Source organism: Aptenodytes forsteri, unplaced genomic scaffold, assembly GCF_000699145.1.
Source record: "Aptenodytes forsteri isolate BGI_AS27 unplaced genomic scaffold, ASM69914v1 Scaffold35, whole genome shotgun sequence".
In the NCBI taxonomy this organism is placed as follows: domain Eukaryota; kingdom Metazoa; phylum Chordata; class Aves; order Sphenisciformes; family Spheniscidae; genus Aptenodytes; species Aptenodytes forsteri.
In genome coordinates this window covers 422244-447619 of record NW_008795334.1, presented here as the reverse complement: position 1 = coordinate 447619, position 25376 = coordinate 422244, and the positions used below count along the sequence as shown (strand labels likewise).

General features: G+C 39.6%; 1 protein-coding gene and 1 long non-coding RNA gene across 5 annotated transcripts; both read right to left on the bottom strand.

Annotated features, from left to right (window-relative positions):
* Nucleotides 1-1317: 1317 nt before the first annotated feature.
* Nucleotides 1318-22878, bottom strand: YIPF7 (Yip1 domain family member 7). 4 transcript variants are annotated; one of them, XM_009280123.2, is made up of 6 exons: nt 22788-22878; nt 20453-20569; nt 19279-19445; nt 17435-17580; nt 2104-2209; nt 1318-1630 (listed from the first exon to the last, which is right to left on the bottom strand). In XM_009280123.2, exons 1-6 carry the CDS (start codon nt 22823-22825, stop codon nt 1500-1502), a joined length of 705 nt encoding a protein of 234 aa, XP_009278398.1. In that variant the 5' UTR covers nt 22826-22878; the 3' UTR covers nt 1318-1499. The 4 variants fall into 4 exon arrangements, with proteins under 4 accessions (XP_009278398.1, XP_009278400.1, XP_009278397.1 ...); XM_009280125.2 differs by lacking the exon at nt 1318-1630 and adding an exon at nt 11828-12009 and having other exon boundaries at nt 2140-2209; XM_009280122.1 differs by lacking the exons at nt 1318-1630; nt 2104-2209 and adding exons at nt 7485-7752; nt 11828-12009.
* Nucleotides 7107-7443, bottom strand: LOC103899623. The gene is made up of 2 exons (XR_657618.1): nt 7345-7443; nt 7107-7144 (listed from the first exon to the last, which is right to left on the bottom strand). It is a non-coding gene; the product is annotated as an uncharacterized LOC103899623 (long non-coding RNA).
* Nucleotides 22879-25376: the final 2498 nt, after the last annotated feature.

Below are 25376 nucleotides of genomic sequence, written 5' to 3'. Positions count from 1 at the left end.
TTTTTTCTTCCCCACACTAGGGAGATGTGGCCACTGGAAAGAAGTGAAGTGTTGCACAGTGACAGGGAAATGGCAGAGGAGGAGAAGAACATGGCAGGCAGGAGAGCATCTTGCTGGCCGGAGGCTGCCCATCTGGCTCCACCAGGTTAGAAAGCAAATATGTTATTCGTGATAAGGGCCATCCCATCTGATACGCAGTCCATCGGGTTTAAAAGTTGGCAGCCATGCGTATGGGGAGCTTGTGTCCCAGTGAAAAGACAACTTGCTAGTCTGGGAAGTGGCACTTCACTTAGACTATTTTGTGAGAGTTGACTTGAGGGTCCATTTCCTGAGTGCCTGGTAATCTTTAAGGAGCAAAGCTCTCCTCATGGCACATTTGTGAAATGTGAAAGTATGGTTATCCTTGCTGAGGAGTCACGGGGCCAGATCCTAAAAGATGCCTGTCTCTAAAGGAAATCAGTGGGATACGTCACTAAACACCTTTGGGATTCAAGGCCCAAATCACTGGCCAGGGTCCCATAGGAAATCCAGCAAAATGCCTGAGTTGAACCTGTGTGGACTAAGTCTCAATCCAGTGTGTTAACCACAATCCCTTTCTTCTTACAGACAAACCCTTCTTCCCTTAACTCCTTGAGCTGTTTAAAAAATGTTGGTAAACACATGTATACAGAATTTATGTATAAACTGATGCCTGTAGCTTCACATTGTCCAGTTCATTCACATCTGAATGCATGACATCGCACGCACTGGGATTTGTAGGCACACAGCATATTATTATTGTTGCCATGTATTGTATTTGCATTACGACCTTCCTTAAATGTGCAGCATTGTTTTGTTAAGCAATCAGAATGCAAATACCACTGGCACAGCTAGAAAACATCAAAGTATCCCAAGTACACAAAGTATGCAAACTGTGCAGTAAAGCACACAAATCCTAACAAGCTCATTAGTACCATACTGCAGTGATTACAGAGCAAAATGCTTTCTGTGGTGCACCAGTCAGGCTATAGAGAGGGAAAGCTTTGCAATGTTTTAATGCAATGTTGCCATCAATTGTGTACTGCTACAGCAGTCATATTTTACCAGCATAAGCTGTTCTGGGAAAGAGGCACTGTTCTCTGCTTGTACCTTGCCTAGGTATCATTCTTGATTAGTCATTAGGCACTACATAATAATCATGAGGATGAGGATAATAATTATAAACATAAGAATTACGGTCTTTGGTCAGACCAAAGCCCCATCGAGCTCAGCATCCTTTTTCGGACAGTGACCAGAACTATATTTTTAAGCAAATAATGTGAGAAACCGGGCATGCATAGAGTGACTCTTTCCCTGGTATGGCCTTTGAGTTTCCAGCAATCAGCAGCATGTATGTGAAATCTGAAACTAGACTCTGTATGTGTCCTCTAGCAGTCTGATTTGCATCATCGTCTCTGTTGTAACTTAATGACTCAAAACCAGATAACCAACAGTCTATTGTTAGTGTACCTTTAACACCCCTACCAGTACGTACATATATATATATATGTGTATATATATACACACACAAAACAACCATAACTGTCCAGTATATGCCACCTACCATTAAAAGAAAGGCGCAGATCTTCAGCATAGTCACTTGAAAGATCTACTGAGAGAAAGATTAAAGTTTTAAAGGAAAGTCACCCTGTCATATCATCGTGTCAGAAATTATGTCAATCCTTCTTTGAGGCAGAGGATGGACTAAATGGCCTCTCAGTGTTCTTTTCTACACTGATTTTTTATGAATCTATGATTATTCAGCTGCTACAATAGTTAGAAAGTTCAGTTTTAATTAGTCTGAAATAGGAAAATGTCTTTCATTCTGCTTGATGATGTAACACACATGTAATATTTCAGCTGGTGGAACCAGATGAAGGACCTGTAAGGGCTGTGGTCATCTGGGGACCATAGCTTTTGGTAAGCTATAGCCATAGCACAGGAGCTGAACTGCTGTGCATACATATATCTTCTGGCCAAGAGCAACAGGGAGAGAGACATCAGCAACATAGGTGTGATCTATCTTAGCAAAAATACCTCTACATTATTCACCGAACACAGGTTGTGGCTCTGGTGGACACTTACGCGGAGATCCTTGCCGCACTTCAGGGTACTCTTGGCAACCGACCTTAGCAACTGATCTGAGCCTCCTCCTTTGCAGCAGGACCCAATCAATAATCAGACTGGTGCGCTGGAAAGAGAATATACAAGTATATAGGCAGCAATGGTGGTGAAGCAAACTGCAAAGTTCTCCGTTAAACATATCACCTCAGTATCTGTCCTCAGAAATTCACGTGTCTCCAGGGTGAATTTCTCTTTTAAGAAGTGGTCCTTTTTACAAGGCAGGAAGCATTAGGTATGCTCATATCTCAGTCAAAGGGTTTCCTATGCAGTGCCAACAGTTATTCAGCAGTACTCATTATGCAGGTGAGATATATCGCAGTGCTGCTACTCTGCAACACTCTGCAGATCTCTATGCACCATGTGCACAATGTCTGAAATATAAGCAAATTTATGCTGCACTCATCCTTTTTGTGGTTATTAGTGTCATTTAGTATCATCTTCCTCCAGCAAATTGACTCACCAAGCAAAATGCACAAGTGCACTTTAAAGTGGATCACATTATCACGCCTACTTCTTCTGAAGAGCCAAGTGCCATTACTACTTTTCACAAGGAGTAACTGCCTAAACTGTTTCACATTCTGCAGTGCATCAACAGTGTACTTCCTCCATTCAGTTAGCAATTCAGAAGAGCGATTGAACAGTAATGCATGAATATCATACTGTTCTACAATGGAGAGATAAAATCTAGTGCATCACTTTATGCCTCTTCAAATGTTAGGGTATTCTTTTCTGGAGCCTTTTCATTGAGATATGCAGTTGTATCACTCCTAAGGTCCTGATCGTATTTGGGGTTTCAACAAGGTATTTGCATTAAAAATACTACTTTTACTCATAAAACGTATTAGAGGTTTCTCTCTCAACTCTACTGTTTAGATGACGTATAATCCTAACCGCAGTTAATTTCACAGTCAGCTGTAGACCAAAAGGACTAATGACGGCCAAGTGCTGACAGGATTTTATTTCAGAAATATTTTCACATTGTACACTAGCACTCCTTCTTCCTCTGTGTGTTTTATTTTCTACAAGGTCAGTGGAGTATCAAAGTGTCGTGGTTAAATACAACAAGGATGCAGACTGTTAAATGGTTAAGATTATGACTAAAACTGTGAACTTGGAACCAGAAACCGGGAAACCAAAAATCAGGAACAAGAAGAAGTATTGGCTAAGGAGCATAGTCAGGAGAAGGGCTAAAGGTCAGAAACGAGAGCAACCAACAATCTACTAGTGAAGAGCAAAGCCGGAGCCCAGTCAAACTCCATATCGTACATTTAGAGCTGAGATAAGGAGCAGTTAGCACTTGAGCTAGACAACCTGCAGCCACTCAATGTCCAGAGATGGAGGTTAAATAAACTAGAATAAAACAAAGGAACAATGTTGTCGCCAGGGATCACATTTTGCATCCATGCATTGGGATAGCTTCTTATGCTTGATTGCTACAGCTGTCTCTACCCAGAATTATATGTGGGTCATTAGTCCCCTGGGAGACTGCCTGTGGTAGCCTGGTGGCTCGCTGCACTTTGATTGCTCAGGAGTGCTTGTCAAGAGGCTGTCAGGAAAATCACCGAAATACACACCTGAGCTCAGATCTCAGTGGCTTTTGATAGGACTGGCCTTTGTCCCTTTGAAAATCTACCCCTTGTTCTCTGCAAAGTGGTGGCTTCCCATGTGGTCTGTTACGTTTACAATTATGCATGTTTGGTGTTTCTGTGACCTCTTTTCACTCATTACCGCTGCACTTAATATCATGGCAAAAGAAGGGTAATGATTCTTTTTTTGCAGTTGTAACTAAAATGCTACCATAGCAGAGGGTATGTGTTGGCCAAGGTCTTTATTATGCAACTGTATGCAGATCACTGTGAATTGCATCGTTCATCTAGTTCAGTGATGCAGCACCAAGGTCACTAGGCATTTTTAAGCTAATGATGAGACCATAAGTCTAATAAATGTGCTTGGTAATCACAGCAAACATATTGGCATTGTCTCAGATGTTATTCTTTCAAAATCACTTGGCAAACACAACTAAAACACAACCCTTGTGCATGCTCTGACCTAAGAATGCACCATCAGGAGCACTGAGGAGGTGAGACTGTTTAAGCAGACAAGTCATGGCCTACAGCTACAAAATTGGTACTTCTAACAGTGCCATTGCAGTTTACTTAGAATAAACATGCAAGAGGCTAAATGAATCGGTGAAGGGCAAATTTTGACAGAGAGAAGATTTTGAAAAGGAACATATCCATAAGTAATGCCAACACAGGTAGAGATCAATTTCATATTACAATGATCTAGGCAGGTTAACATTAATTATCCAGTTTATTTTTGTAGCCATTATGCTGCAGTAACCCACTACTGGCTGATCCAGTAGCCTTTTGTTGTCTGTCAGAAAATACATTAACCACCAAATGCATCATGTCACTGTGAGCTTTGCCATTATGTGCAGTGATTCTCCATAAGGCTTATCAGATGCTGCAACTGCTGATTTCTTTGAAAGGATATGTATCAGCTCCCAGGCTGGGTCACCAGATTGCTAATGTTGTGCCCTCAGAAAGTGGTGATGTACTGCCCAGAACTTGTTGCCGCCCCAGTGTCTTGCAACCCATCATATATATGTATATTTTTATTTTTACATATGTATATGTATATCATATATATTTATTTTTATTTTTTTGGCTACCAGGCATAAACAAGCCCACAACAGCCTGACCGCTAAGTATGCTCCTGACAGTAAGGGAGGAAAAGGACATTTAAACCAGACACAATTTATTGAATTCTTGCTTCACTTATACCCATTATTGATATGAATAAAGGTCAGTAATTCAACATTACTGCAAAATTCACTTAAGATCTTTCAGTGGACAAAAAAAGCCAACATGTGAAGATGGCTGTTTAGCAAGGACCTGAAATAAATGTGGTGGCAAGAGAAGTCTAAGACAAGACAGAGCTGTCATGTCTCATTCTCAAATGACATAAACAATGCAGTCATGAAAAAGTCAGTTTCACTGCTTTTGTATATAAGCTTTCTGTGGCTTCCATGCTAAAAAATGGAAAAATATTACCCTTTGCTAATGGAGCTATTTCACCAGGAAGCATGGCATGTGTCCAATTCAATGTGTCAGCAGCTTTCAATCCTCAATTCGGTTTACCAACAGTTAAACTATTCAAGGCCTGTATTATAACCTTTTAGAGGTGACGTGTGGCAAGATGATTTTTGATAAATAGTGGAAACTTGGTACTACAAATGTGGCCCTTGGCTTGCCAAGGAGAGCAGGTCTCTGGATGCAACCTGACATGTTGTCAGATGCTGCTGTTCAGATAACCACTTTATCGTCATTCTGTACTCTGACCCACACTATGGTCTCCTCTCACTCGGAGTATGTTCACTTCCATTCTCGCCTGCATTTTGTTGCAATAGAACAGTAAAATGTTTAGACTACAGCAGAATGCTGCAAGCTCGTTTCTGAGGGTGACCTTGAGTACATCTGGCACACAAGAAGTGCAGTGGAAGACAGGCAAGCACTTTGTCTCCTATACCTCTCCTATACTGCCTGTGTCCAACACTGATATCACCATTTGAAATAACAGAAAGGAGCTAAATAAGTGCCCATTTTTGTGTGTGAATGCACATTCAGAATTGAACGTTCATGTGCATGCTATGAAAATCAAGAAACCAAAGACTAATTAGAAACTTTCACCCTCCAAAACCGTGCAGGTTTTTTTCCCCTTTTGCTTTGAAGTTAGGTTTAAGTCTTGTGATTTTTTTAACTCTTCGGGGTGGGAAGCATGAATTAAAAATCAGTTTGTGACTCATTACTATTACTCATTACGATTATTTTATAATCCTCTCTTTGGTAAGTTGAAAGTAACAGCTTGCCAGGCTTGTATTTAAACTTTCATGGAATGATGTGAGGGAGTGAAATACAATGGCCCAGACAAGAGACAATACAGGAAAGCTAGGTGGTGTTGGGAAGGCCTGTCCAGAGAGGCAGAACAAGAGTATATTACCGAATATACATGTTTTGAACTGATCTTAGACCAAAATAACATTTATTTTCGAGGAAGTAACTGCTTATAATAGTGACCATAATATTTTTAGATTCAGGAAGCGCACAGGAATAACAGGGTCAAAAGCATCACCATGGCCGTGCTGACCTTCAGAAAGGAGAGCTATGTAAAAATGAGGAACCTTGCTTAAAAGAAGTCGAAGAAGGATGGCTAAGAGATTTAAATCCTCACAGGCAGCATAGAGACCCCTGAAGAACACCATATTGGGAGCACAGCACCAATGCATACCGCTTGCTGGAAATCCCTTGGGAACAGGTAAAAGGAAATCCACATGACTAAACAGTAAAGCAAGGGAAGTTATTGAAATGAAGAAGTTAACATTCAAAATGATGAAGACGCACCTCAGTGAAAAAAAGAAAAAAGTTATAAATGCTGAAAAAATAAACATAAAACTATAATTAGATTGGCATTTGCTTTGTAAATATTGTGGCAAAATTTCAAGGTGTTCATTTTCCCCATAAGTAATTTGACTTGTCTATGACATCATCTTTTCTGCAGTGACAGCAGGCGGTGGTTTAGTGGCAATTTTAAAATATAACATTACTGCACATTACAAACAGTACAATAGTGTTTTGGACAGCAACACCTCTTAAAAAAAAAACACCAGCCAAACAAGATGACATTCCTAGTTCCCTCCCTCTGTTGTAGCAACCTGTTCTTGGACAATTCTTCAACATCACAAAGCAGGGCCACTCACTCTTCTGTTAAAAAAACCCCAAACCCACACACATAAATTCTGGGTATTAATTAGTAATCATGTAAGATGGCAAGCTGGTTTTTTTTGAAACAAATAAATTTGTATTTTCACTTGATTTACTAGGTCTATTAAATATTTACATTATTGCTTTCCAGTTACTCTCTAGTATATGTATTATATATTAACACTCAGAAAATTTTTTTTAAAATTACCATTTATTTCATATTTTTTCACTTTTACTACCTTCTCAATACAAATGTTTTTCGTAAAGCTGTAAGACTTTCAAAACACCATTATTGCAGTCATCTACCTGTTAGCTTGATTTTTTATTTCATTATCAGCCATTAGGCAAATAAAAGGTAAGTCATATAATCTAATTTTGTTAATGGAACATAATGCAACTCTAGGCAATCTAAAAATAAGTAAATAACCACTTTTACTACCTTCTCAATACAAATGTTTTTCGTAAAGCTGTAAGACTTTCAAAACACCATTATTGCAGTCATCTACCTGTTAGCTTGATTTTTTATTTCATTATCAGCCATTAGGGAAATAAAAAGTAAATGTTATAAATTTAATTTTTTAATGGAACATAATGCAACTCTAGGCAATCTAAAAATAAGTAAATAACCCCTTGCCCCTCCAGCAACCATAAACAGACTGTAATAAGGCTAACAGAAAATACATCTCAGAAAACCGTTAGAAGTGCAAAAAGTCCATAGAGTAAAGCGCACGGGTAGGCAATGAGAAGCTGCTGTCCTTCCATAGCCAATGCAGAGGTAAAAATTTTGGAGGCTGACAAACTGCACCATCCAATAATAAGCAGAGCTAACAAAGTTCCCAGGATTCCCCTAGGAGAAAAAACAAAGGAAACACGACAGAATCCACTCGTTAGTAAGTGTAGCATTAAATCTTCTCAAACTCAAGTTCATGTCTAGCAACTTGTTATTGATAAGGTAACAGCCACTGGAAGAACCAAGGACTGACTGACATAATGAAAGTCAAGCCTGAGAAACAAATTAAAATAGTAACAGGAAACAAAAGGTATCATGGATATGGATTTATCATGGATAAAAGCAGCAGCTTCATCAGTAGTACTGCTAAAAGGACAAGTGCATTTCCAAATAAATCTTCGGGGCTCCAGCAGAGGCAGCAGCTGAAGTTTAATTTTAAAGCTAGCAAAGATCCTATTGCAGCCAAAATCATCCTGTAGAAGTTGTTAGGATCTAAAATGACACTACAGACCTAATCTTCCATCAGGCAGCCTGATGACCTGGAGAGGCTGCATTTTTGTAACACATGGCACAGGTTTTAAGTGTGCCTTGGACTCTCAGTGAGGCTCTTAAAGAATTACACTGCAGCTGACCATGCAGAAAGGTGTTGACTGCCTCCCAGAAGAAAGCTCAACTGGTCTTTTAAAAAAGGGTGCACACTGACTAGAAAGTAAGGGCTGGGAAAAGAACCACTGAGGAAAAACATCCTGGCATCCTTCTCTGCACACTGAAAGGACGGTGGCTTTCCACACTGCCCCTTGGTGACAGCTGGGCCCTTCTGAAGTTATATTCTGCCACCTCTCAGGCGCAGGGTGGCCTGGAGAACTGATGATTATGGGACTATGGTCAAAAACCCACTGAAATATTCCTGCATATTACGGAGAGCTCACTATTAAACCTTGTAGGAACAAAATCTTGCCAATAAATAATGTTTCACATATGCTCTATTTGCACTCTGTATTTGCAGCCTCCTTCTGTAAAATGCATGAGATCATGTGCGTAATACGCTGCTGAAGTACATAATGAGGTTGGCTACATCACACACTTTCACTGTGTCAGTCACAAGGACATGGAGAATGAATGAACCTCTGCCACTTGCTAAAGGACTTCCTGGTGCCCCACTTTTCCAAAGTATCAGCAAAACAGAACCAGAAGTGAGAAACAGACTACATATACTTACTTAGGTCCATTTATCAGAAATAATCTCCACTAAGCTCTCCTTATTTAATTGACTTATTTAATGCAATCACATCACATAAAATAGTTCATTTCTTGGCAGTCCAGTCTCCAGGCCAGTAAGGTACTTGGTGTTGTCAGCTCTTGGGACTTTGGGGGAGGAAGGAGAGAATTGATTTTAAGGTGACTCAGCACCGCATTGCGACTTCAACCCGTTAAAAAGAAAACATTAAAGACTATGTGGTTTAATATCCTCAGCTTAAGTGTTCTTTAAACCTATACAGTGGCATTCAGGGAAATTACACTGGGCTCTGTGAACCAAGCTCCTGGCCTCTGCTCCAAGTGGAAATGCTAAGATGCTCACTTGAACAGCTAGCCAGAAATTCAGAGCTGGTATGGATGGCTCTTTGAGCAGGTACCCATGCTGGCAGAGGGATGGGACGTAACAGGAACATACTGTGTGATGACAATTCTCAGCTAGCATAATGACTCTTTAGGGGGCTATCACAAGGCAGTACAATTTAGAGCTGCGGCTGTTCTGCCTTGCACTGAAGTCCAATGGCCTCTCATGGTTTGTTCCACGACTGGCAGTGAGCAGGATGGAAAGGTAACATAAAATCATATTGGAGCCAAGAAATACTTCTGTGCACTTATAAATTCAGTCCTTGATCTAACAGCATGTTACTGCCAAAAGGAATGGTTTAGCTTTAGCAGAGAGCTTCTGTCTGGCATGTCCATGAGGGCCAAATCCTCAAGCACGGGAAAGGGGCAAAAGGCAGACGTCATGCTCACAGTGACCAAGAGGACTGGGGGTGTACTGGCATGAGATTGAGCTGGGGGGACAGACATCAGTGGACCCTCTCCACTCCTCTCTCTCACAACCTGCAGATGCGGTCACCAAATGGGTCCTTTGCATCAGTTGGGTCTAAGAATTCCTTTCTCCACTCTTACTCTCATTTCCTTCACTGTTTAGTCAAGGACATGGCTTAACCACTCTGTTCAGGGATTTGATAGTAAAGAATTGTGGTTTTTTCCAGGACAAAAGTCTGCTGAAGTTTCTCCCCAAAAGGAGACCTAATCAACTTGGGCTCAGACGTGATATCAGCATAGATGGGCACAAACAAATCTGGTTCCGTGCACATTTGCATAAGAGAACTGGTTTTCTCTTTGGTACTATTCAGTGCCCAAAACATTCCATATTATGCTTTATTCAGTTACAGTGAAACAGCTAATAATGAAAATCGAAAATTGTTGGATTAGTATGTATCTTTGCAATAGATGGGTGCATTATTTTAGGTATCTTTTCTGTGAAAACAAACATTGAAGTTAGTTCTTTACACTTTGAAATAGACAGAAATAACATTTTTACAAATATTTTAAAAAATCATGAATGTATTGCTGTCTTTCCTTTGCCATTTTAAATACTTTTTAAAATTAAAAATAATGAAATGTATGTTGGATTTAAAAGTTGCCACTTAATTTCATAGCGTGTTCATAATAGTTAACCTTGGTACTTGCTGTGTTCAAGCAGTTTCATATAGTGAATGAGAAAGGGCTGCAGAATCCTGTAGATAGGCACTTAACGTTATCAATTCATTTCAGAATAATGGTTTAATTTTGTAAAGGCTATCACAGTATAGTATTTATAGATTTTCAAAAGATGTGCTTTCTGTAAATTCGCAGCATTTTACAAATGTGCAGCGTGTGCTTGGGGATTCCTTGTACAGACAACAGTACCCTGCACAGTTGTAACAGCTGGTTTGGAGTTCGCCCCATCTGTCCTACGATTATGTATCTGCACCTTTTATTAGGGTGGATTATTAAACAGGCTAATCAAGAAAATATGGGAAGTGTAGGAGAACAGAGAATAAACGGCTTCTTCAGTGTCACTACTGTTCATCTCATCAAGGACAGCTCAGAAACACTTTAATACATGGAATATGGTCAGGTTAACCCATCATAGCTCCACAGAAACACGCAACAAGGATTGTGCCAAAATCTTCATTCCACTATATAATTTCCTTAAAAAATAATATATACACATATAAAATCGCTGCTTTTCCAAAGAAAACAAACAGGGGCACTTTCTTATTCATCAGCTGCCAAGTTCCGTACATTGCAGATTGGAGAGTTAAAAATGTGAGTGAACAACAAAGACTAAGGAGGGGAACCATTATTAATAACGTGTTAACGAGGGATAAAAGTACTGCTCAAGGCTTTCAGGCAAGACCTGGAGCTTCCTTGTACTTTGCTGTATGTGAACAGGGAGGTAAACACAGTCTGTATCTCAAAAGGCTTACCGAATGAGGAGGAAGGAGAGGCTTGCAGACAAGTTTCCTATTCATAGGCATATTACCGAACACCCCCCCCCACACGCACAGATATATATGCCACCACACATTTGTTTTTTCAAAGTTTTCAGTTATTTTCAGGTTTGCAATTACACCACATCTATACCTCAGAGTATACGACTCCACTACATCTTAAACACTTGTTCTAATGCTCCAAATCATTAAGGGTTGCTTATTTCACTCTGTCACACAGAAGCTGGTCTACAGAAGGAAAGGAAGCATAAGGATGGGAGCCTGATACTATGAACAAAAAAGGAACAGGAGAACCAGCTATATAAAACCAAAGTCCGGCAGTCGCTTTTAAAATTGATACCTGAGTTTGGCCACTGTTGCTTCTGCAAAACAAAAATCACATCCGAGGCTGCTGCAAAAATCAAAGGCACTCTCGGTCCAAGTGGGAAACACTGGAATTAAGGACCCATATTAAAATGAATATATATCACCCCTCTCAAAACCAGTCCAGTTTTGTCCATATCCACCTACACACACAAACAAAATAGTATTTTTCTTCACAGTTTCGGAAGCCAAAATTCACTACATAACCATTTACAAAATGTTTTGCATAACAGCTGCCTTCTGACTTACTGTCCTCTGTATGATTCCTGTTGCCACAGACTGGTACTTACTGTAGCGAGAAGACGACTGCAGAAGAGGACAAGATCACCATGGGCAGCAGGCAATAGCCCAAGACACTTGCAACGCAGCCGTGCGAGACTCCTGGGACGCTCATCAGGTTCAGGAGGGCATGCATAGCAAGGCACCCAATGGCACTCAGGCCATACACATAGCCGAAATGAACTTTTCCTGCCTGGAATAAATATGAGTAAGCATGAAGCATCAGAAGTGAGCAAGCGATTGCAAAGTGGTGGGAGAAGACAGAAGGCAAGCACTAGGTTTGTTACTTTTTCTTGTTGACACTCTCTCTCTGCTTCACCTACATCAGTTCAATTGTAAGCCACAGCTGATACTTTTGGGTGATTTTTGTATCAAAAAATTCCAAGGTACAATTGTGAGAATGTGCTTGTCGCTAATTTAAAGTTATATGGCTGATTCTCAGTCTTATTGTCATTGGGCTCTGAACAGGACAAGAATTGGTTGGGAAGACTTGGGAAGGTCTAACTGGGAACAAACTGAGAAGAAATTATGGAAAGCACATTTTAGTGTCAGGAAAAATCTTTCCAATAGGTGTGCATGGGGCTGTGGAAAAGTGTCCTAAGTAAAATGATGACCCCACTTACTTGATATGCTTCACATTTTACTACAAACCTCCAGCTTTAAGCAGGCCTGCAAAAAATAAGTAAAATTTTGCTGAAAGTATGCTGGTTTTCAGGGTGAATGTGTCCATTCTTCCCCTTGATTATCACGAGAAAGACACATCTCTGTGGTTAGATCAATACAGCATGTTCATTTCAACATAAAGCTTAGTAGTAACTGTCAGCTTGTGTTCTTTTTTTGTTCCAACAAATGAAAAATTCCCCGGGTGTTTTTTTCTTCCAGGTTTTATTCCTTTGTGTGAATTTAGTGCTTGTGAAAGGTGCCAGCCTGACAGCCTGGAGCCTAATGTTTTCTAATTTATACACAAAGCTAGTACAACAGGCAACAGTGGCCACAGCACCACCGATTTCTTCATCTCCACAATCATTTTGAAGGATCACCTCCAGGCATGAGGCCATTGTTCACTCCCAAAAATGAACACTCACAAAAGACTGTTAAATATTTTCTCTCTATTCCAGCTTCTAACAAATGAAATACTGAATGTCGGCTATGCAATACTGTCATTTTCACATCTGTATGTCAGAAATAAACATTTGTACATCAGAAATAAACAGTGGTTGGGATGAAGATGGTTTTGTTTGCTTTGTGTTGGAACTTTGTATCCTAAAGATAACGTGCATTTGTGAAGGAGAAAGCTCAATCCTGGGACTCAACCCTTAACTCAGGATAATGGAATAAACTTCCCAAATGAAGGGCCACAATGCATCACCTTCCTAACACATAACAATACGTATATGGTATATGGTATATGGTAATGGTCAACGGCTCGATGTCCAGATGGAGGTTGGTGATGAGTGGTGTCCCGCAGGGGTCCATATTGGGACCGGTACTGTTTAATATCTTCATCAATGACACAGACAGTGGGACCGAGTGCACCCTCAACAAGTTTGCGAGTGACACCAAGCTGAGTGGTGCAGTCGACATGCCAGAGGGATGGGATGGCATCCAGAGGGACCTGGACAAGCTCGAGAAGTGGGCCCGTGTGAACCTCATGAGGTTTAACAAGGCCAAGTGCAAGGTCCTGCACCTGGGTCGGGGCAACCCCCGGTATCAATACAGGCTGGGGGATGAAGGGATTGAGAGCAGCCCTGCCGAGAAAAAGAAGTGTGGCCAGCAGGTCGAGGGAGGTGACTCTGCCCCTCTACTCTGCTCTGGTGAGACCCCACCTGGAGTACTGCGTCCAGCTCTGGAGCCCTCAGCAGAAGAAAGACATGGACCTGTTGGAGCGGGTCCAGAAGAGGGCCACGAAAATGATCAGGGGGATGGAACACCTCTCCTATGAAGAAAGGCTGAGAGAGTTGGGGTTGTTCAGCTTGGAGAGGAGAAGGCTTTGGGGAGACCTTCTTGCAGCCTATCAGTACTTCAAGGGGGCTTCTAAAAAAGATGGGGACAGACTTTTTAACAGGGCCTGTTGCGACAGGACAAGGGGAAATGTTTTTAAACTAAAAGAGGGTAGATTTAGCCTAGATAGAAGGAAGAGATTTTTTACACTGAGGGTGGTGGAACACTGGCACAGGTTGCCCAGAGAGGTGGTGGATGCCCCATCCCCGGAAACATTCAAGGTCAGGCTGGACAGGGCTCTGAGCAACCTGATCTAGTTGCAGATGTTCCTGCCCACGGCAGGGGGGTTGGACTAGATGACCTTTAGAGGCCCCTTCCAACCCAAACTATTCTACGATTCTACGATATACATACTTAAAACACAGGTGTGTTTATGCATACACACATCTATATATTGTCCACATTATATATTGCATATGATAAACCACATGAGAATGAAAACTAATAGAGGGTCCCAGTTTCTTAATAATGTTTTAGCTTATGATTGGATTCTCTTGTGATGGATAAGGTGGAAATATTATTGAAGCTTTTTTCATGGTTTACAATATTTACAAGTATCTCTTCCACGATGGTTAGGTGAGATCTCCTACTTTACTCATCCATACATTTTAATAAAACCTGGGGGAAACCAACTGTCTTTGAGGACCCTGCTTCTCTGCCTCCTGTATCCATTTGGGTGGAAACTGATCACTGGATGCCAGCGGTATTTGAGCTGGACAGATATAAAGCAACACAGTGGAGAGAGCCTAAGCTAGAGATGACACAACCTGAAAGTCCTAATGTTGCAGACTCTGACAGGTCACCAGCTCCAGTTGGAGAGCAGTGCATGCTTATGAGAAAGTTAGTAAGACCTGCCTCTACATCAGCACCGTTAGCCTGTTTTCAGCTTGACCTGGATCATTGCTGAGCTCTCCTCTCGTTCCAGTCCTCAAGGTTAGGTCAGGTACAGCCAGGTTGCCTATATCCTCACAACATCCCGAGTGTTGGCCTTTCCCCCGCCAGTGCATTCCACTGTAAAGAAATACTCTATTCCTGAACCAACAGCATAAGAAAGTCTTCCTATTTAGGTACAGAGTCCTTTGCTGGCATTTGCATACTACTAGTATAAAATAATAAAGAAAAATTGCTTCACCAAATAAAATTAATGATCGCTAGAGATAGTGTGGGAGAGCAATACTAGCTCAGATTATTATCAATTACAATTTCAGTCCTTAAAGATTTGTAGTAAGTTTAACATCCGCAACAGTTTGGGGCAGCCTTTACTCTAGACCAACTAAGAAAAGCTCTGTCTCAAACAGATGCAACAACAACTACAAGCTTTTAGACTGTTTGTTTCAGTGTATTTAATTATTCCACACAGCACTATTTAGCATCTTAGTTTAATATTATGAAATTACTGAGACAGAGGTGAAGGGAGCACTAGCACTAGCAGCTAACTGAAATTTCCACTTGGTGAGATGTTTGGTTTGTGGTGCAGGAGAATGGGAGAGAAAAAAAACCCAGCTGAACATGTTGGTTCCAATTCTAGTCTTTCTTAACATATGTAAATATATTGACTCACACACACGGGAATACTCTCAATTCACAGTGATGTAAGCAAAACCAGAATCAGGCTTGATTAGTCTGGCAGGCTTTGATGAATGGAAAGAGCTAAATTTGTCCTGCGGAAGGAACAAGGTTAGAAGAAAGTCAGACTTTGTGCGCTTGTTTGCATCTGCCTAGAGTGGGTACTACTATCCTTAGTTTAAGTGGATGGGGAAGTCTGATTTCGTACGAATGACTATGTAAAATGCAAAGCAGCTGAGACTCAGGCTTCTGCTAACTTTCGCACTGCTGTTGTTTCTCTATCTGCAATGGAGCTGCCCTGTTTTATGCCAGTATGAGGAAGATCAAGTCCTGCTGCCAGGCTAACAATCCTTTCCTCTTTTTCTCTGTGCTCTGGAAGAACTGCTACCATTTGAAGAATATCTTTGCATATTTTTCCATAGTTAAAAAGCTGAAACTAAATAAAATTTATAAATTATTTTTGGAAACAAGCTCTCAACCAAATTATGTTCCTGGTGCTATTAGAAGAGAATTATTCAAGTACAGAAGGATATCATAGCTTACACAGCTGAAGAGCCACTTTAGTATTCAAATGCATCTGAGATAAAATGAGCAGCCTGAATTTATAAGATGGCCCATGGAAATCCCATAGACCTATTGCTGTGAAGTTGTGGCACAAAAACGCTAGATTGTATCAGAGGAGTTCTGCTGACCTAAAACTGGAGCACTGAAAATAGTTGTTTCTCTAATGATACTTAAAACGCTTAATATCCTAGAATAAATATGGTAATTAAAGTACTTTATTTCAATAATAGTAGTAGTTTAATAGTCATTATAATTATTGGCTATCCAGGGACCAAAATCAACAGCATCCATTTTTTTTCATTCTTTCTTTCTTTCTTTCAGCTTTCCTGCCATTTTCCTGATTATAATCGTTTCAACACTTTCTCCTTTTATTCCTCTCATACCTTTACTTCTCTAGGTGGAAAATAGCCTGTCTTCTCTAGCTTCCCACCTTCTTTTCCTTTTATTCCCTTTCCTCCTGCTGCTTCCACCCTTTTAAAGGATTTTTATTTTTATAGGGACATAAATAATAATACTTGCCATTTATATTGCAGTTTGCACATTCAGGGTACTGCACTGACAAATTGAGTAAGAACTTGTAAGAGTCTTCTGATTCAGCACTATTTATCACAGAGGAAATGGAGAATTAGAGCCCCGTTTCTCTCACCTCAGTTGCGAGAGCAGTAAAGCCCTTCCCAAAATGGTCCTACCTTATCCCTGACTGATAAATTGCTGCCGACAATCAGAGCTGTACTTCAGCAGCACTGGAAAGCCCCTGTTGTCAGTGATAAATAGATGAATTTAGGAGTAGTGTACAATCCCTGTTCAGCTTTCCTCCTATAGGAAAGCTATATTTATAAAGAGGAAAGAGGTTAAACACAGGCTACCATATTTTGTTTAGCAGATGATGTAGAAAAAGAATATAAACTAAGAAAGCGCTAGCAAAATTTATAGGAAGGTATTGCAAATTTGAGGCAGGAGGGAAGAGGCTGTTTCCACTTTCTTTTTCAAATTATTTTAGTTACGTAATTTTTTTTATATCTTTGCACTCCCAAAGTAACATTGAGAGAAGATAATTTCAAAACAGTAGAAAGAGTGTCAGAAGAACTGGGCTGGTCTGCTATGCTTTTTTATTCCCTCCTTTAGAACCTCCTTGTTAGGTCCTTACCTAGCGCACACTGCCATGCTTCGGGTGCAGAGCCTCCCCAGGAAATACACAGCACAGATCTGTCCTTTGCTCGTATTAAATCCCACCCCAAAAAATGGTGTGGTCTTTTATTTCCACTGGAATTAATACATCACTTCACCAGTATTATATCTATATTACATTAAAACTTTATGCAGGTACTTTCAAAGCAAGGAGACTTTTTAATACATAATCTCAGAACAAATGGCAGCAAAGGACTCATTTTATGCCGATGCTACATCTTCTGCAACTTCGCATGCATTATCACCTCAGCATTAACTTGTTAGAAAAGAAATCTCTCAAGATATCTGCCACGTCCTACCAGCAGCAATGTTGCTCCAAGGGCCAAACAGAAAACCATAGGTCCGGTAAGGTCTGTCTCATTCATAATGCTGCCATCCGCAGGCTTCATTGGATTTAGAACTGTTAATGTTTTTTGCCATATATGCTCAAAATTGATCCCAAGTTCTGCAACGAGAAATTACAGGACTGTTAATTGCTCACAAGAAAACAACACTTCTACAGAAACCCATTAGCCACCACAAAACCCAAAACAAGCAAACAAATTAATCGCTTTAATGAAGATAATATTGTAGGATGACGTATTCTGTAGTAGGAACATGCTGTCCCTGCTATATACACAGTACATTTGAAAGTCAGCTCTGATTCTAAATTGGAATATTAATTTATTAAATCCAATTTTAGGCAGTGAACCAAAAAATGCCCTCAGCATTTTTGAGTTAATATTTGTTTTTCCTATACTTAAAACACATATATCTAATGCCACACTAACTTAGATGTTGAAAAATATGCTAATTAGCAGTAACTGCAGAATTCAAGATACTCTAGAACACCACGGACAGAGATATATGCTTTAATTCTGGCAAATCTGACAAGAGATGTGTCTTAAGCCTGAACTGCCAGAGGCACTTAAAAATGACATTCTTCCGTTCAAGGCAAGTTACTACTACTTTGTGCAGTGCTTTATAAGCTTTTTTTTGCATTTAAAAAGTAATTACTGAGGACCCCTAGAAACAGAACAAAATTCTTCCCCATTAAAGTCAATGGGAATTCTGCCATTAACTTTACTGGGGCAAAGATTTCTCTTGTAACTTCTGCAGAAACACTTCAGCTTGCAAGAGTAATCATCTTCCCCGAGATGCTCCAGCAAGGGAAAAGTTAGGTTCAGAACTGGGTGCCAGAATTACTGAGACTGACAATGTGTTAGATCTGTTTGGAAAGCCAAGTCTTTACCTTAGTCCACCAATCCACCACCTTGAGCTGAGCCAAAACATTGTATAAAGTTGTCCTGTATTAAATTGTGTGTCTTTGGTCAGATTTATTTAGCACAAAGATATGAACATCTCTGGAGCCCTGAGGATCAGAAGCAGTTGTATTTCAACATCCTTTTCACAGGTTGGGCTGCCTGTGGAGTTAAACGCTTGGAGGTCTGAGAGGTAAAGATCTAGCAGTTATCTATATCAAATAGAGTGATCTTGCTGTTTTTAAGGCAGTAGGAGTATCTTTTAAGTAGCAAAAAATCCACTTGCCTTCCAGTATGCAAAAGCAGGCTGAATATGTTCTTTTTACATTATGCTGAAATAATCACAAACAAATTATTTGATTTTTTTTAATGTAGCGCAAGTATTTTGTAAGCTACAAAATCAGCCAGTAGTATTAGGATGATTCAATCATCATAAAGAATGATATTGTTCGTGTAGTTAAATTATCAACTAATTGAAGCTGAAAGCAGCTTTCTCAATTTCTTTCCCACTGAAACAACCTATTTAGCATCTTCAAACTATTAAATTTACTACTAGATATGCAAAAAGGGTTATTATCAGTATTTATTAGTTATAGATGTTCCAATACGTACGCAGGATAAACACAGAGTGGGAAAAAAAATTTGGAAATGTGAATGCAAAACTTATTGTTATGCTGTCATCTAGTGGTAGTAAAGTATATGCTATATATGCCGTAAGGCTGAATGAATCCATGGCAAAATCAAGAAAATGTAGATTTGGGGGCCAGGGGCTGTTGGCTGAAGCTGGCACAGCCAGGTTTGGCAGCTCTGCTGCAGTTTCTCTAGTGACTGCCACTAGCTGGCAAAGAAAAGCAAAAGGCACCCCCAGGAACCACGCACATCATCCGTGGTTTTATTTTTACCTTCTAGCAAAGGAGGTTCCTCATCAAATCCGTCAGGGTAACTAAGATGAGAGAGAGTGTCGGGACTGTACATTGGCTGCAAAATCTGACCCGTGTAACTCTGAGAGGACAGAAGCATTTCCGACGGGGCAAAACCACTGGCTGGAGGTTGCTCTCCCATCTGGCTCCTGGGACAAGAAGCACATCACAGCAAAACAAGTAACTCCAATGAGCAACTTCACAACAGCTTAGAGCTGCTCATCATGTACCATGGTTTAAATTTTCACCTATTTTCAATGTGGGGAACCTGGAAATTTTCTGGGCACAGTATCTGCCGTGTGTAGTGAATGCCAAGCTGCTGACCATGGCTTTGCTTCCCTTCCCTTCCCTTCACTGCAGCCCATCGCACCCACTTCTGTGCCCATCCAGCTCAGGCAATGGCACAGCGCAGGCCCCCAGGCTGGGAGTGAGGGGAAAGGGAATTTAGGAGCTGTGAGGGCACCCACAAATTTAGGCACTGCTGACTTTTCCACCAAGCAGCCTAGTGACATTCCTCAGATATGTCCATAATGCTAATGAAAGAGCCATATATTCAGATTTCTTTTTTTTTCCTTGAATATGAGAAGGAGCTTAAAGAATTTCTAGGAACATGTGCCCTAAAATCCACATGAAGCTCAGTCACTCAATTTTACAATTAGGTAAACAACATGTAACATCTGTACGTATAAAAGTAGCATGAAACCCAATCCTTTATAAAGAAAAGTTCAATTATTAGTAATTCTGCCTTGGGGAAAGTCTAGATGGTCTCTCGAAGCTCTTTCCTGCTCCTGCAAGTCCCAAAGCCAGCAGGATCCATCAGCTGCTGAACAGGGAAGCTGCAGCAACACCCAGCCTCCTACTGCAGTCGTGTCAAAATCTCCTTAAGGGGAAACTCTCAGAACTTCTTTCCCTCAGTGTCCCTCTTCCATGGGAAGAAGTCACCAACAGGTTTAAAAAATAGAAGAAAAAAATGAAAGAATAAGCTTCTTCCTGTCTTTCTACTGCTATGGCTTGTATTTCTCCACTAAAACTTCCCCTGTATTGATTATGCAATCCTTTTTTGGCAATTGCCTGCTGGTTTTTGTCATTAATTTCATTTGAGCTTTGAGACTGACTTTTTTATCTTTTTTTTTTTTTTTTTTTGTAGCATACTTACTTTCTGCTTCCACAGAGGTTTTCATTAGACCCATAACTGTTGTAACCTTCTTCCTGGTCATCTATGGTATAATTGGACTGGTAAAAGTCGAAGTGAAACTGCTCGAAATTTGACATTCTGGTTGGAAAAATGATTGTAAATATCAATAAAATAGCCTTTGGAACAAGCCAATTTCTATACTTTGAACTGTCCTAAACTGAAATGAAAATGGTAAACCTCAAAAGCCACAAACTCAAGAGAATCTTTCTGTAGAAACTCATGATAAATTGGAAGTGACAAAAATGGACTCTTTACTTTCTTTTGTCATAACAAGAGAAATTAATCTTCTGTTACTGTTAATTACTGTACATTAATTTACAAGTGGTATACAAGACTTCCTGCCTTGTCAGTGTTACCAAAAATAATGTAAGTCATTTTGAAAGAAGATACATATCAAGTAAACTGTTGTTTTAAACAATCCATTTTCCTACTTAAAAAAACCCCAACAACTGTGTCCATGTCTGAATGCTTAGAAATTAATGTTTTTAAGAAGTATTTTGGGTTTCAAAAACAATTACTATTTTCAGCTATTTATGTTTTGCAATATTATATATTACTATCATAAAACAACAGACAAATACAAACATATTCACAGAATTTGTGATTTCTGTTTCAGGACACTGGCATATTAGGAGTACCAGATGAAGGTTCTCACTGGTTAGCTACACGAGTTTGAAGAGGACAGCATACTGAATGATTGGAGAGTAAAGAAAACACGTTCAAACACGTCTTTCATTCCTGCTGACCCATAGTTCATAGACTAAGAAAGGAACAACTTGTCTGTTTTCCCTTCCACATTGTGACTAACCTAGGATGGGGTCGTTCCTCTTTTTGTAACTATCTGAATTTTGCACACACTGGACCCATTTCCCGTATCTGGTGCGTAGGCAGGACTGGTTGTGTAGGTTGTATATAAGCAGCATAAGAAATGAAGCACATTGGTTCTGTAAAACATCATGTACCTTTTGGCATTATAGAGTGTTTTAAATTGCAAAGGTATTTTATTAATTCTTAGATTTGGTCTAGGTGCTTCTTATTAACACGGCTAACTATAAATCCACAAAACAGCTTCAAAATTGCCAGGTCTAGCAAGACAAGTAATTCCACGCCTTGAGTAAGAGTACCCACAAGATTAAGGGCCGACCCTGTTTCGCCTCAGTGTTACCTTTATGCTGAGCCACAGGCAGCAAAGACATTACACCTGCTCAGAGCAGTGCATCGGTTCAGGGAGCCCCCAAACCACCAAACTGGAGGCTGGAGGGCGCCTCTGGGGACTGCCTGGTCCAACCCCCTGCCCAAAGCAGGGTCACCGACAGCAGGCTGCTCAGGGCTGTGCCCCATCGGGTTTCGAAAAGTCTGGCTTTGTCATCTTTACTCCCTCCCATCAGGTGGTTATATCCATTGATGAGATCCCCTTGAGCCCTCTCCTGCCAGCTAAAGTTCTTCAGTGATTTAGGCAAAGGTCTGAGCAAGATTTGCCTGTAAATGCATAGATGTATGCATGTGTTTCACCACTTGACTAGCATTTATGTAGTTAAACTCTTAAAACACACAGAGAAGTTACATAGCCTGACTGATAACCATAACCATATCCGATTTACTTAGATGTTCATGTAAGATATTCATCTCTCCTAACATTTCCCGTTTTCTTCACTTTTGCCCTCTTTTCCAACTTTCCAAATGGCATTGGCAAAAATATGCTTTTCCTCTCACGGTTACTCTCACAGTTCTCTCTATATTTATCAGGGACACACTGCTTATGGAAAAGATCTTTGCAAATCTCCTTGTAAGGTAAAAGTTATAAAGGTTAGTATTTCATCAGAGACCTTGAAATGCTGCATATTAAAGTTTCTAAATTGTATCCCATAATCAGACTAATCTGTGGGGACCCAATTCCTTCATTTACCTAGAGCATTCAAATTAGAAGTTATTCTTATATTATTTTCTTAACTGCTGACCAATCACGCAGGATTTCCAAATTTAGAAAAGAAATAATTTTTACATTGTAAATATGAATTAATGCAAATTAATTCTACTAAGCTATTTACTGTGGTTTTATTTGGAATTGCACACCAGTTATGCATTTGTTCAAAAAAGATTTTACATGGAATATGTTTTAAAAAACTTTAGTTGGTATCTCTACCCCAATAGTTCAATTCCAGTAAGTCTTTAATATTCTTTGCTGTCATTATAAGGAACGAAATAATTACTTAACCAGGTATGCTACAATCTGTATAATAGAGTTCAGAAAAGATAAATTTATTTTCTGGAAGAATTTGGAGTTAAGGTTACTTACTTTTTAAGATATTTGACGAAAACTCCAGTCTGTTGCATTTACATGTTGGAGAACACCTAAAATATCCTCTGGCTTCAACAGGGATGAGCTTAGTGCTATTTATAAGATTCTAAATTTGATCTTTGAACAGATGCATATGAAGAACCTCCCCCCCCAGCCTGTCAATATCATGGCCAGCGTTTAACAAGAGCTAACAACAATAAGCAGAAGAGGATAGGAATCTTCAAGGAAAGCAGAACAAAATGAACAAATACTGTTCCATATATTTCAACCCAATAATCTAGATTGTAGTTTAGAGCTTCTTTCTGAAGTAGGTATTTATAAAGGTCCTGGTGGAGCCCTCATGAGCTGAGCTGCCAGATATTAAAAAGTTTTAACAATATGTAGTAATACCTGTTAAATGACTAGGGTAAATACATTTACCTGGGGGTATGTTTCTAGCAGATGTTTCTGCAGTGTGGACTATGAGCCACATGCAGCCTTAGAGCCATTCCTTGTGGCTGGCAGAGTCAGCTTTCAATCGTTTGCCTCTTGGGGAGAAGGTGACGCTCCCTGGGACCGCAATAGCAGAGGGACGGAAGGCGAAGGTACCGTGGGGCCGGGTCCATTCTCTGGTCCAAGGCCAGGGCCCCACTCTCCAGGCACATGCCCCTCCCCATCACTTCTCCAGGAGCTCTTGTCTATCTGCAAAGCAGTCTCTTGCAGTACAGCACCCACCACACCAGGATCAGGGCAAGTCTCTACTGAAAAGACAGGGAACCCTGCTCTGCGCTTTGAGGGCCTTTATTGAACATGCAGCCATCAGATTCACGGTTAATTTTTTTCATGCAATGCTCAGAATGATATCCCCTTCGTTACCTGACCTGTTATGAATAAAACATCAGGAACTTCTGCTCTATAGTCCTGGCTACTAGAAAACTTGTAGCACAGTATGGATTTTGAAATAGTGTTTAAACTTCAAAGACAGCTTTTCTATTTACACATGCTTTAGTATCAGGTACTTAACCAATCATAATAGGTGCTGCCTTTTTCAGTTATTTATTGGATAGATTCCCAATGAGTGCTTGGGCTGGTTAATTTAAGGAACGCAACATTAAATGGGATGTATTATCAGGCCATTAATCTATGCCTCGGGTGCATATTAAATTCTGTGAGGTTGAAGGTCAAATGACTTCCATTTCATTAGGAGAATAATCATGCCCTGTTAGTACATGACCTACAATGCTATGAAAGAATTATAATATAGGTGCATTTTTAAATAAGAAAAAATGAAGTATACCAAGTTTTCATTCAGTATGTATGTCCAAAAGAGCCCAGAACTGAAGGATGGTGAGAAGTAGAAAAATAAGACATCTGTTGCTGCTACTTAAGGGTAATCTGACTACGGTATTTGTTACAGTTACTGTTAAACCTTCCTCATGCTGTTAAATTTCTCTCCTGCCATTTCCAGAATAACAATTCATGTTGCAACACCCACCAAGGTGAATTTTCAGTTTCAGTTCTTAGCAAACTGCTAATCTCTATAATGTCTAATCATCTCAGTTTAGACAATATGGTTTGATCTTGTTTATAACAAATCAGTGGGGGGAATGATATAGGATTAACTTCTGTCCTTCAGGAAGGTAACTAAAAAAAACCAATTTAGGCATAGAAAAATCCTAATTTGGTAGGGTTATGCCTGTTTATTTTAATTACAAAATTGACTTGGTTACTTTTGCTATTTTCAGTTAGGAAAAGTTGTATACATATATATATATTGCATACAAATATATATACATATATGCATACTGGCTGCCAGATAAGAACTGGGAATAGTTATCAGACAAGGCACTTCAGAGAAGGAATTTCACAGTTAGAAAAGAAAGCCAGCTGAAAATTAAAAAAAAAAAGAAATTAAAATCAAAACATATATTTCTCTCTATATATAAAAATAAAATATCATATACTTTATTATACATATTATACATGAATTATACATGTATACTATGTTAATATCCCTGTGAATATAGGCATAAATGGACATATCTAAAATACAAAAATGGAAAATAATATAAATGGAAAATAATTTTGGTTAGAAATGATGATGCAGACAATTGATTACAAAATAAAAAGAAGATAAGAATAAGTAGTTGATGATAGAGAAGTGACCGATAGAAACAAGGGCTGTCCAAGCGTATTAGAAGCAGACAGAATCATACCAGTACTGCCATTCTTATATCAGATGAAAAAGTAAAGGGATCAATAAAGCAAAAAGACAGAAACATTTAATTAGAAATGCTCAAATCAACATTTTAAAATTCTGCATCTAAAATTTTTAGAAGAAGTGGTCAAAAACTTTCTACACGGTTGAGTTGCGAAACAACAGGAAAGTCTGAGAAGATCAAAACTAAGGACATACGCCATTTTGTAAAAGGCTAAATGAGATGCCCTGAGTAATTATTGGCCCGTCACCATGAGATTAATCCTAGCAAATTATGTGCTCAGTTAATAAATAACTGAATTGATGAATGCAATCAACGTGGGCTTTTGGAAACTAGCTCATTTCAAACTAATTTATTTTCTAACAAGATTTGTAGTTGGGAAAGGTAA